Source organism: Pantherophis guttatus, chromosome 1 (genome assembly GCF_059756535.1).
Source record: "Pantherophis guttatus breed Tessera chromosome 1, ASM5975653v1, whole genome shotgun sequence".
In the NCBI taxonomy this organism is placed as follows: Eukaryota; Metazoa; Chordata; class Lepidosauria; order Squamata; family Colubridae; genus Pantherophis; species Pantherophis guttatus.
Window position 1 is genome coordinate 304,989,719 of NC_142063.1, and position 21,151 is coordinate 305,010,869.

The window sequence follows — 21,151 nt, forward strand, 5'->3', positions numbered from 1 at the left end:
CCTTTCTAAGGTAGGTAAATTGAGGACCCAGTTTGTGGGGGCAATAAGCTGACTTTGTATAAAAATATACAAAAGTATGAAAGCTATTGCTTAATGCACTGTAAGCCTCCGGAGAAGGGCGGCATATAAATCAAATTTAAAAAATAAAAAGAAAAAAAGAAAAAACCTAGAACAAATCTTGTAAAAATTAGTAAAGAAAATAATCTACAAAACTTCCCAGCAAAGCTCCAATATCTAGTCCACCTTATCTGAACTCACCCTCTTCTCCCCACCCCACCCCCGCCCCCCAACACCTCAGTCAAACAGAAACAGACTTTATTACTATTCAGATGGTACTACAGTATTAGGGAATATCCAGGCTAACTTGGAAAGTTTAAAAACAATCCTCTAAAAAAGCACTGACAATCCACCTCTATTAGTTGTCAAGAAAACTGCCTGATGAATGTGTTCACAGAGACTCCATGAACTAAACTTGAAGGAGGCTTTACTTTTACTCTCTAACTCTAATGATACCAACTGGGCATCCTTACATGAAAAAGAACTGCCTCCTCCACATACTCCAGTATAAGTGTTTGAGTTTTCCATTGCTTGTCTGTTTTGTAGCCCACCTTTATTATTTTTACAGATAACCCAAGGCAGCAAACATATTTAATACTCCTGCCTTCTCCTGTTTTCCCCCACAGTATCACCCCTGTCAGATGGGCTGAGCTGAGAAAAGTGTGATTGGCCTAAGATAACCCAGCTGGCTTTCATGGCTAAAGTGAGACTTGAACTCAAGATTTCCTGCTTTCTAGCCTGGTGCTTTAGTCACTGGACCAAACTGGCTTTGCATATCCATGCATAGATCGAATTTTTGAACAGCTTGATTCTCAGGATTTTTTAAAACTGCCCTGAAGATCATTGAAAGATAACATGTATAACTAAATGATCATATTTATAAATCTATTTAAAGTTTTTAGCTGTCAGGTCTGCCAGGCTTGGCTTGGCGCCTCATAGGCACCCTGCCATCCAAGACCTAGAAGGGGGTGAGAAGGATAGTGGGGCAATAAAACTGTTTGTGTACTTAATAGGAAATAGGGAGTGGGGAATGACAGATGATAAAGACTAGAGAAGCTCGGAACCAGTTTGTACCAGCATCCAAGGCCAGGCACCCTGAGAAAGAATGTGAATTACTCCAAAACATCTCAGAATTTGCAAAACACATCAGTGACTTCTGATTGGCTGAAGATGGACTGGTCATGGGAGGAGTTGAGGGTCTTTCTTTCCTAGGGGATCAGATTGGGGCAGGTCTGACATTAGCTATGGAAGACTGACCAGCTGTACAAACTAACATAACTGGAAAAGTAAATGGTACTTAATATGTTTGGTTGCATGGGTTTAGCCAAACCAGGTGAGATAAAACTACTGTTTTATTGTTTAGAGAGGGCTGTAAAGCACTGTGAAGTGGTATATAAGTCTAAGTGCTATGGCTATTGCAGTTCTTTAAACAGCAGTGGAAATTGCACAACTTCAGGGAGAAAGATCCTTTAACAAATATATACATATATACATACCAGGATTCTACTTACCTTTACTACCTGTTTGCAATGGGATCGTGCACGCACGTGACGCATGCATGGGTGCCTTGCTTCTGTGTGCAGAATGACATCCAGGGCAGTGGGCGGAGCCTCCCGCCAGTTTTACTACCGATTCTTGTGAACCGGTCCGAACTGGGGGTAACCCTTCACTGATACACACCCTGACAAAGACAAAAAAGCGAAGAGAAAACTAAGCTCTTTTTTCTGATCTCTGGATATGTATATTGAGAGGTTTTTTTTAAATGTAGAGGAGCTTGTAATTTGTGGTTTGAAATGGTACGTCCCAATCTTTACCTTGGTGAACTTGGCCACACATGTGTATATGAAAGATTTCTCCCTGTAGAATAGGAATTAGTTGTGCTTGGTAAAGTGTTAGTGGGGACTTGAAAATGTTTCTTCCAAAGAAGGATTGATATAGGTTTGAGGCTGAGACTTGGTATTGAAAATAGTTCGCATGACAGCCCTAGCTCAGAGTAAACTGTGTTATACTTGGAAGAAATTATAATAATAAAGTATCAAATGCCCTTGGTTTATGACTGTAGAACTCCTCCAAATCCAACCATTTCAGGAAACCATTTAGACCTACAATGAACTTTCTTTACATTTGCTGGCTGAATTCTCTTTCCTCCCCCACCCCTCACCCCCATTACACTTTTCTTCCAGCCTTAAGAACATAAGGATTCCGTGTAAGAAAAAAGGTTGTGTTAACCAGCATTTTCCTCTCATGATGGCCAAAGGAAACCTGCAGTCTCATTGTTAAGATATGTGGGTATATGTTGACTCAGCTCTCAATGGTGCCACAAGACACAGATAGGCTTGTCTTCCAACTATTTGCCTCGTCCTCTTTTAAAACTGTGAAAATTAGTTGCTATTAATGATCTTGCAGTAGCAAATTCCATAGTTGGTGTCTATGTATCCAGCACTACCCTTTGTCTGTTTCTATAGATGCTGAGCTAACTCAGTTGCTTCATCAAAGTATCAACTATGGCTGTGATGACGAACCTATGGCACACGTGCTGGAAGTGGCACACACAGCCATTTCTCCGGGTGCACGAGCCATCGCCCATTGCTCTTCTGGGTTCTGGCACACCGGCCACCTAGGGTGCACTGGAAACCGGAAGAGCAGCCACCCAGGGTGCATGTGCGTGCTGGGAAGATGATCTTCCAGTTTCTGGCACGCGTATGTGCACTGGCCACCTGTCTTCCAGTTTCAGGTGTGGTTTCTGGCACAGTTTCTGGTACGCACACACTCCCATTTCGGCACTTGCTGCTGAAAAGGTTCACCAACACTGAACTATGGTAATCCTTTCCATACAGCTTTCCATTCAATCGTTTTAAAAGCTAAGTAACTCAACTACACATATGCCCAGTCTGATAATGTTGTCTTTTAGTCTTTTTTTTTCTTTTTGCTTATTAGCATAAAAGAATTCTATGTCAATTGAAAAGTTTCAATCTAGAATATTGATTGCTTATTTCAATCTAGAACAGGAGGTCAAGCTATTTTCCAAAGCACCAGAAGGCAAGACAAGGAACAATGGATGGAAACTAATCAAGGAGAGAAGCAACCTGGAATTAAGGAGAAATTTCCTAATAGTGAGAACAACTAATCAGTGGAATCCCTTGCCTTCAAAATTTGTGGATGTCCCATTGCAGGAAGCTTTTGAGAAGAGACTGGACAACCACTTGTCTGAAATGGTGCTCAAGCAGGGAGTTGGACTAGAAGATCTGTAATGTCCCTTCAAACTCTGTTATTCTATGTTCTAACAATTATTTACTCTTATACTGATTTTTCCCCCTTTCTCTGAAATTAGTATACCTCCAGGCTGCACATTTTTCACTGTTTGGATACCTGCTTTCCACTGCCTGAGTGAAGAAACGTAATGTTGCTTCATAGCCAGTGTGTTCTTAAATTGCTTACACTGTTTTAGGGCAGCTGGTGTTTGACAGTGCACAGCTGTTCCAACCTGCCCTTAAACACCAGTTGAAGCAAATTCTTGTTTAGCCCCAGTTGGTTGACAGTGGGATTGCTTGGGTTTTGTTATGGCTGAGGAACTGGAGAAAAAGCAGTAGTGAATCATCAGCAATTTGCAATGTGTGGCAAACAGGTCTATTTTGTGAAGAGAATTGGCCTCATTAATTCTTTCCTAATCTTCTAAAGTAAACAAAAGCACACCAGCTTCAGACTGAGAGAAAAGCCGTGTAAATAAAGAAGATAATGAAGTGATCCATAGAAACATCTCAGAACAGCTATCAAGTCCTTGCTTTTTTTTCACAATTTTTGTTGTTATTGGGAGGAAGATATACTAGATGGTTTATATCTTCAAAAACGCATTTATTGCAAGAAGTGATAATATCTTTACTTTTAGAGCTAATCACTCCAGAGATCCAAAATACGTGCTGATGAGTAGGAATTGGGAGACATTTCATTTAATTTGGAAATTTAATATTTTGAATTACTGACATTCCAAGTTTGTTATTGTTGTTGCCCAAATAGTTCTTAAATATTACTAAAGCACTCATATTTTACCTGAGAGTAAGTTTCTAAAATTCCCATCTCTTGGAAACAGTTCTCATCACAGTTAACTAGGTCAGTGTTTCTCAACTTTGGCAACTTTAAGATGTGTGGACTTCAATTCCCATAATTCCCTAGCCAGCATGTTGGGAAATATGGTTGGAGAATTCTGGGAGTTAAAGTTCACACATCTTAAATTTGCCAAAGTTGAGAAACACTGGACTAGGTGAATGCCTATTACAAAGATTATTTTTGTTGCAAACTTCACATGATGCTTTTTAATAAGATAGATAAAGCAAAGACTAAAGTTTTGGCCGTGATCTCACACATGTTACATGCAGCCAGAAGTATAAAGACATAATATACACAAAGAAAGTATGTAAGGCTAGGAAGACATGGTGTTTTGAATGGGGGTTAGTGCAAATTGATTTCAGCTTTCTTTCCTTTTCTCTTTCTTATCCCATGCCTTTAATGCTTTTGGCTTATTATTTCTTATCCCTTTCCTGTGATTAGTATGTATGTTTGTATGTATGAGGGACATACATACATTATGTTGAAGTCATACTCATCTGGAGGGGACTGAGTTCAGAAAGACTGTCCTATTAGGAACCACTTTGGGGTTACATGAAGAAAAAAGGAAGAGAAAGCTGAATTTATCCTACAAATAAATTTAGCTTTCCACTTTCCTTTTCCTTCCATAAGAAACAGAGATACTAATGCTGGCTACATATGTTTTTAAGAGCATGTAAATCAGTTAAATGCTTGGCAAACGGCAGGCTGCCAGAGTCCAAATATTTGCAGAGAAGGGTACATTGCTTAAACAGTCCCTTGGAAGTTCTGTTCTGTCACTGCTCTGATTGTATATCATTAGGTATTTATTTTAAAACTATTAATATTTATTTTAGTGTAGGCTTAAAAGCTTGCCTTTCTCTTTAAACCCTTGTTGCATATTGAAGATCTTGAAGAGACAGTTTGTGTTGAGTAAATGTATGGCTTCAGCCTCCATAAACACAAAGAGAAGTTTTGTATATAAGTACTTAGGAAGCCTATATGCCTTTCTGTTTTGTACTTTAGGTTTATAGTTAAATGCATTTTTGTAGTACAGCTTCATTCACTTTCCATAGTTTTTGCTCCTATTGTTCATATAGAGGAGCTGCTTTCACCTCCAACTCTTTGTCATCCCAACAAATTTCTGAGTTTTGTTTTTAACCCAATAGATCAGTTAAATCCTGCAGGCAAGATGGCTGTGGCTCTGAATATCAATAATTCACAATCTATTTCAGTACATTCAAATCATTTATCATTACAGTAATGGGTGGAAATGGAAGGGAGCACATTATGAAGAAGCTTCTAAATGTTTGCATTCAAACAGAAGATTGACCACAGTCTACTTTACTTCCTTGGCTGGCTACCAAATGCTGGCTAAGAAGGAGATTGGGCCCCTCTGTTCATGTTAACAAAGCTAAAGGGAAAATGTTGGAAGGCTGAATTTGGAATTTTGTGAAGCACATAATTAGCAGCCTTTCATATACCTATCTTGCTGATGAACATGTTGGCGATCATGAAACACAATGGGAGACATAGAAAATTATCCTGCTTTTCTTGCAGCTGTTTCTCTCTCTGTCTCCCTTTTCGCTAGCAAGCTTTGAAACATATTCTCAACTGAATTGAAATAATAATGTATAACAATGTATTGCTGCATGATAAGATAATGCTTTGGCTTTTCTATTGCCAAAGTCTTGAGAAGGAACAGGGTACAGAGAACTTTGACACCAAATCTGCAAGTTTTTGGTGAAACGGGCAAAGAGGACTGGTTCTCTCCATTCATTCCATAACTACTTCAAATGATTCTCCTACTGTATATAATGCGTTTCTGACTAGTTATATGGAAATATTCAACCCATGTTATAGTCAGTAGATATGAAAGCTATTGCACCGGCATTCACTTAAGAGATGCAGTAATTGTAGTGCAGCACAAAGGTAAAGGTTCCCCTGATACATATGTGCTAGTTGTTCCCAACTCTAGGACATCTCTGTTTCAAAGCCGAAGAGCCAGTGCTGTCCGAAGATGTCTCCGTGGTCATGTGGCCAGCATGATTAAATGCCAAAGGTGCACAGAATGCTCTTACCTTCCCACCAAAGGTGGTCCCTATTTTTCTACTTGCATTTTTTACGTGCTTTCAAACTGCTAGGTTGGCAGAAGCTGGGACAAGTAATGGGAGGTCACCCCATTATGCGGCACTAGGGATTCGAACTGCTGAACTGCTGACCTTTCGATTGACAAGCTCAGCCTCTTAGCCACTGAGCTACAGCGTCCCTTGTAGTGCAGCATACATTGTGTATAAAACAAGTAAAGACTTCCAACTTGGTATTTCAAGGGCACTTCCCTGAATATCTCTTGGCAATCGTGTGAAAGGTGTTTGCCATTTTCTTCTTCTTCCCATTCCCCCTCCCCCAATTTTTCAATCTAGTCTAGTCCTCCTTTCCAGATTCTAACTGGAAGGTCAGTTAGACCTATGTTCCTTCCTAACATAGATAAGATCAAAAAGCTGCTGCTGTGACACATTCTGAAACTAGTTGTTTGGTTCATCTAACACAGGGGTGTCCAACTCACGTCGTCACAGCAGTGTCACGTGACATATCAGGACTTTCCCCCCCCCTTCGCTAAACCGGGCATGGGTGTGGCCAGCACGTGACGCATCCGGCCCGCAGGCTGGGAGTTTGACAGCCGTGATCTAACAACTCTTCTTGTCCCAGCCCATCTGAATGGCTTGCTTAGTGTTTGTTGAGGACATATTCTTATGAAGGAAGCAACAAAGAGAAACACTGCAGAGACAGCTGTACACTTTGTTTTTGTCTCAAGGGCAGGAGGAGATTGCATTGCTGGAAATGTAGCAAGGAACCTGTTATTGGGAGACAAAAACATGGATCTGCTACACTTGTTGGAATGTCTGTGTCTAAATAATTTGCATTGCTACAGTTCATATCAGTGACTGTACTCTTTTGCTGGGTGAAACTAACTATCCATCTTGTCCTAGCTGGATTCTTCTTACGTTTTTATCCAGGAGCTATTTTACCCTCAAACATCTTTCTCTTTCTCAAGATGTTTTAATACTCGGGAGGCTATCATTCATTGTTGCTTTTTAAAACCCGGTTAGATCAAAATGTTATACATGTTGCATTTCTGTTGCATAGGCACCTAACAAAATTAAGATCTTCTTCCAAAGTTATTTATATTCAGCATAGATCAAAGTCATTGTCATTCCATTCCCTTGAAGAAGGCTCCAGTTGTCTTTTAGTAAGAGGAAATGATGCACATGGTTGGGGTTATAATTTTTCACCTTTCTTTGAGTAATTGCTTCCTTGTCCAGCTAATTTGCAGTCTCTCTGCTCGGACATTTAAGAAATGTGCTAGTGAATGACAGTTGTGGAAGGAGACAATTTTGGGAGGGGTATGCAGTATTTCATATAGGTCTATTAGTGGCTGGTCACACATTACTGAAATTAAATTGAACTCCAAAGCCGTCAGGATCCTTCTTCTCCTGGGGGCTTGGGTGTTGCAGAATTGAATTTCTCTCTTCATCCCTGCCCATTTGGTTGCCAGGGAAAGCCAGATTACTTTCACCAATGACTTGAATGGCTCACTCACTCTCTGAGAACTTCTGATAGTAAACCAAGAGTTTGAGATTATCATGCCATCTAGTAGTAGGGCCTGGTTCACACACACACACACAAGAGAGAGAGAGAGAGAGAGAGAGAGAGAGAGAGAGAGAGAGAGAGAGAGAGAGAGAGAGAGAGAGAGAGAGAGAGAGAGAGAGAGAGAGAGGTTTTAACAACAATAGTAAGGCACAAACTAAAATAGACCAAAAAAGAAAGTATATAAAAAAAGAAAAAGACATTAAAAAAAGTTATAAAGAAGTGGCTTCTGATCTTCACAGCAATTTTAAGTACAATTATATTTTACCTTCTCTTCTTAAAGCCACATCATGACTCTTGTTTCTACGTCTATCCTGTCTAATCATCAAAATCATAGAATGTGATTTGGCTCGAATATAGCCATTAGTTTGAATATAGCCGTTACAGGTTGAAAATTATAATTTATGGCTAATTAGCAAACTGCACTTGTGGTTTAATAAACCATGGGGAAACTGTCAGAGTTTGTTGCAGCACACACAATCAGACAATTCAACAGGATTCAAATTATATAAGAAACTTTTTTATATATAATACCATATAGCAGAATTCAGCATACAATATCAGGAACACAGAAGCAATATTTATAGGAGCAAAGTCATTACGGAGTAGAGAGATACAGAGGCTAATATATTGTACAGAGGCAAAATTTACAGAGGCCAAACCAACTCTTATATACAGTTCAGCAAATCTAAGCCACGCCCAGACTCCAAACTGTCTCTTATGGTCCCATACAAACAAATACTATGTTCAGTTTCCAAACAGTCCCCATTGGCTGGCCTGTTGCCCTGTCTATTGCAGTCTATGAACATTCATACTCTGACAGAAACTGTGGTGGAAAAAACATATGGCTTCATTTAGTTCATGAGCCTAGCCTTTGACTTAACTGCAAACACACAGCCCTAGACCAATGTTCCTGAATGTCCCTAATGCAGGGAGAGTGAGGCATTCTGTATAGGAAAATGCTACCGTGTTTCTCCAAAAAGAAGGCCAGGTCTTATTTTCTTTTGACCCCTGAAAAAATGGCTAGGCCTTCATTTTGGAGGGTTCTAATTATTGAATCACCTTGCGGAGGTGGCACCGACAGCCCTACCCAGCAGGAGCCTGCTGCTGGCCCACTTCTTCTGCGGCCGCTTGCCACCACGCACATTCAATCCGGAGCTCTGTTATCAGCTGCAGATGCCTTCTAGCAGGCATCTGAAGGCAAAATGGATGGCAATGCATGCGAGTAGTGACAAGCAGCTGCAGAACAAGTGGCTGCAGAAGAAGGTGAGGGAGGTGTTGGGATGTGCAAGGCCTGGTAAGTAGCGCATTTCCACCCCACCATCCCCACCCTAGCTTATTTTTTACCTGTGAGCCTTGCCCCATCCCCTGCACTCTGGGGTAGGTGGGTTCTTAATTAGGGCTAATTTTGTGGATGGGGCTTACTTTGATCGCACGTGCTCAAAAACGTGATAGGGCTTCTTTTCAAGGTGAGTCATCTTTTTGGAGAAACAATGTATCAGATCACTTGCAGAAATCTCACTTCATCTTAGAGCTTTATCTAGCCCTAAACCTTGAGACAAAGGTCCTAAGAATATTGTGAATATCCAAGAAAGGAATTAAATGAATCATAGAACAAATCACTGTAGAGTTACCACCTGAGGCTCATGTTTGGGACACATGAAAGTTAGATCTAACTTTCCTGCTAGGAAAGGTGGAAGAAAACAGAATGACCAGCAATAAGGTTGAAGAACTTGGGTGCACCACTGGAAGACCTGAAGGAACAGATTGGGCACAAATCATCTTGAGAAGGCCTATCTATGTGATTGCTAAGAATCATTAATTATAACATGTTCTCTTATATGGAACTAAAATCAGTTTTTAATTCCTCCTAATCCTATGCTATTTTGTTTGGTCTCTGAATTATTGTTTATGTTGCACAAATAGAGAGTCTGGCCAGTCTGAACTTGATCTCTGCATTACAATGTAAATGGAAGCAAGATTTATATTTCCTCAGTGAAAATGCCTTAAAACGTCTTTCTCAGGTAGAGGCAAGCTATTTCAGTTGATTATAATTGCTATTACTGTATTCTGATTCCCGGCCTTCTTATTCAATTAGTGGCTTTTGTATTATTCATGCCAACACTTTGAAGATGAAAAATTCAAGAAAAATGTTTGGCAATTGGTGGCAGGCTGCATAGCTGCAGAAGAAAAAGGGTTTAGTTACAGTGTAGAGTATCAAAATGTTGTTTCATTGTAGCATGTCATACCAGAAACTTTCACATCAGTATGATGATTAATAGTAGGAATAATAATACAAAATATACATATTTCTGCTACAATAATGTTTCTTCCCAACCTATCTACTGGATCAGTCAAGTTTCTAAGAGCTTCGGAGTGTCCTGTGTTTTCTGAATACCAGAAGGCCAGGCTGGTATTTGAACTTTTATCCAGCATTCTTAGTTACCTGTTTTTCCAGGATTATAAAAATAATTATAAAAAATTGCATAGATCTTTGTGGAGCTAATATAACTAGCTCTTCCTCTAACCCAGAGGTGTTCAAATTTAAGACAAGTCTTAAAGCTGCCAAGTTTGAAGACCTCTGATCTAACCGAAGTAGGAAACATAAATTATTCAATCATTTAATCATTAAATTTCTCATCATATATTGCAATCAGAACATTTTTTCCAGATCTGTAGAAAACATTAGGTCCAGTAAAACAACATGATGTAATAAATATTGTCATATATCATAATACATTTTGTTAACTTTCTCATATAAATATTTATGTGAAATTATCCTGCCTACCTTAAGAGGTAGCCATACTTTTGCAACTGAATGCATTCTGTATTCTGTTATAGATGTGAGACCTCCTAAATCTGGGGAAAACGGAGATTCTCAAGCTCAGGTTGCCAGGTGCTAGACCATATGTCGTGTTCTTCTCAACCAACCAAGATTGGATTGAACATTATGTAATCACATATTTATGAATCTTCTTTTTGCTAAAATGATTCCTAAGCAATAGTTATTATTTACGTATCTTAAGTTATACAGTACTACTCTGAAGGTTTAGTTATTAGGTTAAAAAAAAACCCTGCTAGTTCTATCAGATTTCAACTCTGAGAACTGATCTAGAAGTGATTCTAGTTACACAATGCCCTACATTATGCAGCCACATCTTGAAGATCTGCCTATTCCTAACTGATTTTCTCCTTCTATAGTAGCATCTATGTTTCCAAATGTGTGTTTTTCACCTGGAGTCCTAGTCATTATGGGCAGGTAAGCCAAGGTGATGGAAACACCTGTTGCATCAGAGCATTTAGGTCTCTGAGAGTGTGAAGTAGCAACTGTAATGAAATCCAGGATGCCAATCCTTGCTTCCAAGGTTTGAGAATTCTATCAGATAAATCTGACAGTGTAATGAGAGCATTAGCAGTGTCTATATCAGTCACTTGTATGGCTCCTTTTCTAGAATGGAAGAATACGGCAAAACATGTTCAACTGAAGTATTTTCAAAAAGAGTATTCTGGGGTGTGTGTGTGGGTGTAATAAAATTGTATTTGTTGCATGTTGTGAAAGAAAAAATAATAAATTAAAAGCTGACAAGAGAATTGGCAAATAAAGAGCAAATGAAAATGGTTCCTATTGTATATATGTCTTGAATCTGAGAGAGGGAGGAGGGGAGAGAGAGAGAGAGACTCTAATTTCAATCTGGAGAAGCATTTTCATATATAGTAGCAATCAGTGGTGGGATTCAAATAATTTAATAACCGGTTCTCTGCCCTAATGACCAACTGGGTGGACGTGGCCATGATGGGCATGGCCAGGGGTGCGTGACAGGCAGCACTCGGCCTCCTGCACCACCCTGGGAGCAAAAACGGGCTGTGGGGGGATGCACCGCCTCCTCCGCCCCGTTTTGGGCCTCGTAGGCCTCCCTGCAGCCTCCTGGGAGCGAAAACAGGCCACAGGGAGGTGCCGCACCCCCCCCATGCGCCATTTTGGGCCTAGTATGCCTTCCTCCACTTACCTGGGAGCCAAAATGTGGTGCGTGGGGACTCCTGGAAGGGGCGAGGAGGGCCAGCCAGCAATTTAACTACTGGTTCACCCGAACTGGCATGAACCAGCTGAATCCCACCACTGGTAGCAATCCATTTATTTAGTCTACAAAGAAACCTTGCCTTTTTTGCATGCTTCCAATCAGAAGTGTTCTGAGAGGTTGCAGTCCAGCTTTACTAATGAAGTCATCTGCAGTGCTCCAGAATTTTTAGACATAACCTTGCATGACGCATTAATATCCCACAAGTAGAATCTTCTATGGATAAAAAGCAGCATATAATCTAGGTGAGAGGTTGTGTTTGCTGCTATGGCTGAGGTCAGGTTCATTTAATTTTATGGCTTCCCATAGATCATGAATGCCAGAGGAAAACCGAAACAACAGCAAGCAAGGTCAATTTTATTTTAGTGTTGTAAGTTAATACTAATTGCAGATTGCTATCACTTCAATGAGTGACATCTTCTATGAAGAGCTAGAAGAGGAAACAATTAAGGTGGCTGTTGTGTCATTTCAATTTTCTTCTCAAATATTTATTTTTATCTCAGGCTTTTCAGAATAAAAAGCTCATTTACAAATTTTAAAACATCCCAGTTTTGATATTTTACCTTAGCCACATATTTAATAAGTCTGAGGATATTAATTCTTTCAGTGAAATGTAAAGAGAAGTACAAAGGTGTATGATTTTTTTTTTTTTACAATGAGCTCAATTGACATAGGTGTGCATGAAGGTGCATTCTTCATTATCCCCTTGTTGGCCCTATAAGTATCCCCGGCCCTGGTAATAGCTAGAGCTTTAAATGTCACTCCTATATGAAAACCCATGGGAAATCTCTTCTAAATAAGGCCATATGAAGGCTATGAAATGCAGTCACATTTTTAAGACAGTCTGGTCTGGGAAGCTTCCAAGCAAAACATAAAACCAGCTGTTCACTCTTCTGATTATCTCCAGCATATAGTTTCCATAGATATATTTTCCCAAATTAGATGAATTTATATACTCTATACCTCAAGCCACCTTCTCATTTATATAACCAAACTAATTTTAATGTTACTTTTGTGTGGCACATTGCTATTTTCAATGTAGCATAGTGCTAGGACAAGATTCATGAAGAATCTTGGATTAGGACAGGTAAATTGGAACTAGATACTCTGCCTTGGACAAGTAAAAAAAAAAACTGTTCTAAATTGATCTGAACTGCTGCAATTTCAGGCTTTATTCTAAGATGAAGCACAGGCATAATAAAGACCAGGGGTGTCAAACTCAAGGCCTGCAGGCCGAATCCGGCTCATGGGGTTTTAGATCTGGCCCGTGGGGCTGCCCTGGAAACAGCGAAGGACCAGCCGGCAGTGCCTCTGCCAGGAAAAAGGAGCTTGTGTGGCCTCCCCGAGCTCCATTGTCGCTGGCAGAGGGTTGCAGGAGGCCATCATGGCCAAAAACAGAGCCTCAATGAGTGACATAAAGCTGGCCATGCCTACGTGGCCATGCCCCCTGGCCACGCTCCCCCCGGCCACACAAACCCCGGTCCCCCAAGGTCAAACATAACCCTGATGCAGCCCTCAATGAAATTGAGTTTGAGACCCCTGATATAGGCCCACTTTATATCTCTAGAACATCAGAGTTTTTAAACACCCCTATGGAAGTCAAGCTGAGGGTGCTGTGTTCCAGATCCACCCATTTGTCAGATAAACCTTACTCTGATTGTCCATAAGAGTGAACATCTATCTTTTCTGCTAGAAACCACCCACTGTCCCCAAGCAAATGGGGCTTATTTCCTGTGCTTGTTATTTGAAGTGCAGGTCGGCCCTCAGCCTTGAAATTGCATATACAGCATGGTACAGTCATTTTGTGTTTATAAATATCTCTGTGCAGCATTAACTGGATAACTATGAGTAGAGAGTTCCCACCCCCCTCTTCCTACTTTCCCAGAGGCCATCTGCATAATATTACTGATACGGTTCAAAGGCAACCATCATCTCTGACTTCAAAACATTTACCTAGTGCCCTGCTCTTCTGATCTTCTAACAGACGTCACTTAAAACATTTGCAAAAGAGAATAATTGAGCACTTCAACTTTCTCGTTGCCTGCCTATTTTCCTGTTAAAATATTGATATTTTATTGAATGCCGTTGGTACCATTGTTTTCTACAAAGTGGTTAGGATTCTTTCCTATTCATTTATACAAAGCAGAACATTTCTTCACCTGCTTAAGTAGGATGCCTGCCCGGGAAAAGTTCACCTTATGATTTTGAATAGTAACTAGACAACTTTCATAATGTTTGATTTCGGATAACAATATTTTGGACCATGTGGCACATTGCAGATTGCACGCAAGGTTTGAGTTTGCTGCTGTACCCATCATGCAGCCTGTTGAATTGATCTGTATAGTAAGAGTGAAAGAGATTGTTGCCATGGGTTTCACAAGGCATTAGGAGTTGTGCCAGGAACTCTGGAATTGTAATTGCTCAGCACTAATAAAAATCTGAACATTCCTTAATAAGAAACCCAATGCCCAAAGTAGGGATGCATCACACTTGCTGTGACTGGTGTGCACATTGTGGGAAGAAGAGAATAGGACAGCTGGAGGAATACCTCAGGATACTACAGGTAGTCCTCAACTTATGACCACGATTGAGCCCAAAATTTCTGTTGTTAAGTGAGACATTTGTTAAGTGAGTCTTGCCCCATTTTACGACCTTCCTTGCCCCAATTGTTAATTGAATCACTGCAGTTGATAAATTAGTAACCTGGTTTTTAAATTAATCTGGCTTCCCCATTGACTTCGCTCATCAAAAGGTCACAAAACTCCCATGATCTTGGGACACTGCAGCCTTTATAAATATAAACCAGTTGCCAAGCATCTGAATTTTAATCACATGACCATGGGCATGCTGCAAAAGTCATAACTGTGAAAAAATGGACATAAATAACTTTTTTCAGTTCTGTTGTATTTAGATCTGAACTTCATTACCTTAAAATTAATCCCTTTTCTCAGGTAATTTCAGGAAAGCTTATCCATCACAAATCAAATAATAAAGATATCCCTTCCTTTCAGATGAGGAGAAACATACAGTGGCTGGTTTCCCACAATGGAATAAGCATAACTCGATTAACAAACTTTTGCTGAATAAACTACAACTGAAGTTCAGGCAACATAAAATCATGAAAATGATTTTCAAACAACTATGGCTGGGTTCACAAAATACATTAAGCCAAACCACAAACTATATTATGCCTTAGGAGCTTGTACAGGCCTAATAATCATAGCCACTAAAGCAGGGGTCTCCAACTTTGGCAACTTTAAGACTTGTGGACTTCAACTCCCAGAGTTCCTCAGCCAGCTTTGCTGGCTGAGGAACTCTGGGAGTTGAAGTCCACAAGTCTTAAAGTTGCCAAAGTTGGAGACCCCCTGCACTAAAGGGACTTGAGTGTCAGAATTGATTGTCCATTATGGATCACATAATGTGAGCTGTTGCAGCATTCTTTTCATTTGAAAATCTTCATCTTTGCTAAACATTTTTAGTGAGCATGAAGAGTGTTGACACATGTTGACATGAATGGTACCCATCACTCTGTGTGTTTATGAGTTTGATGCTGGCCTAGCAAATCTGCTTTTGTACTTACCAATATGTCTTATAAAGTTTATCTTCCTCGTGCATGAGGGAAGCATATGTGGATATGCTTTGAATGATTTATTTTCTCTCTTGGATTATGCTTTTAAACACCTGCTTTGCTTAAAACATATTTATCTACTGTAGAGGCTTTTCAAACTCTGCTAGGGATCCTTTGGTGGCAAAGATGTTTGCTGAATGAACAAGAAATGGAAGAAAGTTTAACTGGGAAATTAGATTCCAAGTCCTTCAAAGTACTTGAGTTAAAACCCAGACAGCAAAAAACACTGTCTTACATTTTTGACAGTGTTTATTTATGACATAAAGTGAGGTGGAGGGGAGATAGATAGGCTTGTGTGCAGGGATGAAATCCAGCAGGTTCTGACAGGTTCTGAAGAACCAGTAGCGGAAATTTTGAGCAGTTCGGAGAACCGGCAAATACCACCTCTGGCTGGCCCCAGAATGGGGTGGGAATGGAGATGTTGCAATATCCTTCTCCCAGGAGGGAATAGGGAGGGAATGGGGATTTTGCAGTATCCTTCCCCTGCCATGCCTACCAAACCACGCCCACCAAGCCACACCATGCCCACCAAGCCATGCCCACAGAACCGGTAGTAAAAAAAAATGGATTTTACCACTGCTTGGGTGAAAATTCACTTGGATGATTTGCAAATTATTGTCCAAAGATTTTGGGATTGTAATTATGTAACAATGGCAATAGTAAAATCCAAAGAAACTTGGATATAGATAGCTTGGTCTGTGCAGCTCATTTCTGAATATGATTCAAGAATGTACCAGGCATTAAATCTGGCTTCAGGCAGAGCTTTTTCCTTCTAATGTATAAAAGCTGCAAGTTACCTCATTCCTACTATGCAAGTGATGGCACTCAAACCCTCCACTGAAGCCTTCCTGAGATCTTTCTGCTAGAACCAGTCCTGTGTCTGCATTGTGCCCTGCTTAAATGCTGAAGATACAGCTGAATGCAACCTGACTTGGCTTGAGCCTAATTATATCCAGTCACCTCATTTACATAATGATTCAGCCAACCTTCATAATGTAAAGCATTCATTCCTTGGTCTTCAATAGGGAATACATCTTTGCTCTTCCTTTACTGCCCCAGGGATGAGTCAAACTCTCCATCCACACATTTTTTTTTCCATACTGAGCTATGTGTCTGTGAGTATATGAACAGATTGCTACAGACTGAAGATCCAGAAGAATCTAAGTGCTCTTTAAGAATGCTGGATGCTATTATGGATAGCATAATTTCAGATGGTTCTAATGTCCCCCGAGCCTAGTTCAAGGCATGACATGTAGGGCCCTCCTTTTTATACCCCTGAATTTTAGTTGGTTTGCAAGATTACCTGAATCATTGTGGCTGCTCTCCTGGTATAGTACTGGATGGAAGGTCTAAACAAGACACCTTGTCTTCAGGAGTTATATTACCTTTTGCTGCTTTTGTTTCATTGACATAGTGGTTTGCATATTGAGGGTTATAAATCTTTTTCTCTTTTCATAGTTTCTGCTGAAAAGTGAGAATTTGCGCCGTCTTGGATCTCCATATCTCAGTCTCTACACCATGATCATTACATTAGATCCATTTGATACCTTTGTATAACTTATCATCCTAAATTTCTCCCATGAGAATTTATGAATTTATGCTTAACAACCCTAACTCTTGAATCCTACAAATCTGGTCAAAAGCAGAAATCTACTTTAATAATGTTCAGCTACACTTCCCATCCACTCAAAGTGAGGGATTTCACTGCCAGATTAGACTTGAATGACAATATGCTATTAAAATATTTGCAATCCATCATAGAAGTAGAACGAATCAGGGAATCCAAGGACAATGTTGGAGACTTTAAGGGTCTGTGTATATTGCATTCCAACTACAATTAGATATTCTAGAAGGAAAATTTATTATCTCTTTTCATTCCGATACAACTCCTTTGGCCAATTCTATCTGTTTTTATTAGCTCTGCTTATATAACTGTTAATAATTGGTCCTTCTTTGACCAACCATGACTTAACAATGAATGCCATGTGTTCAAGAAACAAATGAGAATATAAAAATAGTCCCCTACTCATTCAGTACAAGATGTGCTATTTCTTAAAACAGGGTTCCCCAACCTCCCACCTCCCCCCAGTCCATGGACCGACACTAGTCTGTGGCATGCCAGAAACTGGTCTGCGCAAACAAATGAAGCTCCATCCATGGGATGCAAGCAGCACATGAAACCACGCTCCCTCCAGTCCACGTAAAATCCTCTCACCACAGAAATGGTCCCTGGTGCCCAAAAGGTTGGCGGGGGTGGGCTGTTTTAAAGGACATATAAACAATTATAATAGACTAAGAAAAGGCAGACCCTGAGAGAGATAAGAAATTAATTGATATACACCTCTTGATCCAAATATTTTCTATTCTGGTAATTTACAATTCTTTCTTTCTTTCTTTCTTTCTTTCTTTCTTTCTTTCTTTCTTTCTTTCTTTCTTTCTTTCTTTCTTTCTTTCTTTTGTCGCATTTCTATGTCGCCCAACTCCCAAGGGACTCTGGGCGGCTTACAACAAAGAATAAAACAATGCGAACAATCCCATAAAAAATGTTAAAAAGAAAAACATTAAAACATTAAAAACGTTAAAACACATGCACTCCAATTCGTGGCCAGGTCTTGCAAGATCATTCTAACGAGATCAATGGCCCCAGGCCTGCCGGAAGAGTCAGGTCTTCACCGCTTTGCGGAAGGCCAAGAGGGTGGGGGCGGGTCCGGACCTCAGGAGGTAATTGGTTCCAGAGAGCCGGGGCAGCCACAGAAAAGACCCTCCCCTGCGGGCCCGCCAGCCAACATTGTTTAGCTGACGGGACCCGGAGGAGACCGACTCTGTGGTATCTTACCGGTCTCTTTAGTCAGTGTTTTGCATCCTTCACCGTCTGCTTTTAATTCGTTTATTAACCCATAAGTTGGATCAGACTAAAACCAATTCCTTATCAGTCTAAAAATAAATTTGATTAGAGCAGGTATAGAGACAGAATCTTTCAATTCTAAATTCCCTCCTCCTTCACTTTATCTTCCTGTGAATTAGTGGGGGATTTATCTAATGTGTTTTCTCATATTGGTTTCTTGGAATGGATTTAAGCCGCAACTGTCTGATCATTGCCTTGATTACAGTTCTTTCCATTGTCCTTCAAGGCCATTCTCTATGCTCTCTACATCACCATTTTAGGTTGCTACATGCACAGGTGGACTGTGGATTTGAACTGGATTATAACTGAGAACATCCTGACGGAGGAGAGGCAGGTTTTAGACAAGGTTGTTCTCTTCTTTATTGCACTCTAAAAACTAAAGGAGAAGCAGTGTCTCCCCTGCAACAGAGGTGACAAAAGCCTGTAGCCAGCCAGCAGTTGGTAAAACACCTTTTTTTCCTGTCTGAAAGATTATACAAAGCCAATGTTCGGTAGCAGTTTAGAAAGAACTGATAGAAACAGAAGCTAAACAATTTTGTGGCTAAATTTTGTCTAAGAACTTTGCTCAGATAACAAAGAAAAACAGATCTGTTCATAAGATTGTTATTTATGTGTTATGTTTACAGATAGTCCTCGATTTACAACAGTTCATTTAGTGACCATTCAAAGTTACAACGGCACTGAAAAAAGTGACATAAAACCATTTTTCACACTTATGACCATTGCAGCATCCCGATGGTCATGTAATTTACGTTTGGATCCTTGACAACTGGTGCATATTTATGATGGTTGCAGTGTCCTGGGATCAAGCGATCCCCTTTTGCAACCTTCTGACAAGGAAAGTCAATGGGGAAACCAGATTCACTTAACAACCATGTTACTACGGTAACGTAACAATTGCAGTGATTCACTTAACAAATATGGCAAAAAAGTCGTAAAATGGGGCAAAACTCACTTAACAAATTTCTTACTTAGCAACATAAATTTTGGGCTCAATTGTAGTCATAAGTCAATTGTAGTCATAAGTCAAGTATTTCTATTTTTCAGTGATTTTTTTCAAACTCGTTTTCATTTGAGTATTTTATTTCTATTTGGAATGTGTTACGTGCCTACGTTGATCTATGAATGTGATAATCTATTCATTCCTTCATTTTAGCTTCCATGGCTTTGTTTTCCATTTGGTTCTGGTTGAGGAACCTTAGAGTTAGTAGATCACACTAGCTTTAAAAATGTCTATTCTTGATATAAAAGTACAGCAATAATAGTAAGAAAGAAATACTTTTGAGACATTGGCTACACCTTGCGGGAACCATATATTGATGGCAAATAAGCACACGTTTTGTGTTAAACACCTGAAAAATAACCATAACGTATGTAACAAATCAAATGTCTCCCATGTCCCTTCAAAATCTCCAAGGTCAGTGAAAAAAAAAGATTTTGAAACTACCAACTGTGTGCCAACACAAGGCATCTAAAGATCATTTAAAGATGTGTTTTCCTTAGTTGCTCCTTGTCTATGTTGTTTCCAATATACTTTTACAGCATGCCTTTTTCATTCTGACATCTATCAAGTATAGGCATAAAGCAGTATAGTAATGTGTACTTACATATCTTTACCCCTCTTGTGTAATATTTGGTGGAAATTGTCTGTCCTTAAACCTAAGAAAGTTTAGCACTTGTAGAAGCAAACAGATATTTGATAGTCCATCAGGGATGAGCTCCATAAATATCTTATTTGTAGAAATGTGACAATGCCTGCATGAGTCTTATAATCTCTTTTTTAAACAGTTCCAATAGAAAAAGTTAGCCCCATTTTGCATTTATCAAAAAAAAGTTTGGGCAGATCTCTGAGAACCACTTTGAAACAGACAAAGTTATGAAGATTTTGGCAAACAGACAAAGTTATGAAGATTTTGGCAGGATATTGTTTTCATTATTTTAACATATTATACACTGCGTTATTTAAATTTGGGTTTTAATTTGCATTGTGTCTTCTAAAGTTCTGGAACAGGTAAAGCTATACACTGAACTAATTGAAGTATTATCCTTACTTATTTTCTAAATAAGTAAATGGTCTTATGAGATCCAAATCCAGAAATGTAGCTAAATATTTACAGTAAATCTTTTTACTTCATCTAAGGTTGGTTTATAATGTTTCAGTGGCATCTATTCTTTTTTTTTCTTCCTTTAAGCCAATGCCTGCTTAGAGTACATTAAAAATCCTGTAAGAATTCTCAGGAAAACAACACACCCTATGAAAAGAACACAGTGGAATTCTAATAATAAATATTTGCTTCCTTCTCTTGCAGATTGATTTGGAGCCAGAAGGAAGAGTGTACGTCATCATAGATCTTTCAGGCTCTTCAGGTGAAGGTAAGACTGCTAGATTTTATTGTATTCACAAGTGCTCTTTATCTGAACATACAGATTTCTGTGTGTCTTGGGCACAGGAAGCTAAGCCAGTCAAGGACTCCCTTACATATGTGGGCATGCATACATTCTAAAAAGAAAGTTCCCAGATGTTTATGGAGGTTTTCAGTCATCCATGTCATGGCTGTCCCAAAGATGCTTTCTTTCAAAAGGCAACTGGACTTCTTCTGAAGAAGCTTCTTGGATGAGAAGCGAAATGTATTCAAGCAAAACAAGAAAGTCCAGTTGCCTTTTGAAAGAAAGCACCTTTGGGACAAAATTCTCAAATGATTGACAGATGGGGGAAAAAAAACAGCTCCCAGCAGAAAGAGCATTTTGATAGGGAAC

The 21,151-nt window shown here is 39.6% G+C and overlaps 1 protein-coding gene across 2 annotated transcripts in view; it reads left to right on the forward strand.

The window, feature by feature from the left end:
• The window catches only part of PRKCE (protein kinase C epsilon), a 321,383-nt gene that overhangs the window by 140,219 nt on the left and 160,013 nt on the right, over positions 1-21,151 (forward strand). For both annotated transcript variants that reach the window (XM_034427654.3, XM_034427655.3), the window contains exon 2: positions 20,704-20,767. In XM_034427654.3, the coding sequence (XP_034283545.1) occupies positions 20,704-20,767 (64 nt within the window). The remainder of the gene's footprint in view (positions 1-20,703; positions 20,768-21,151) is intronic.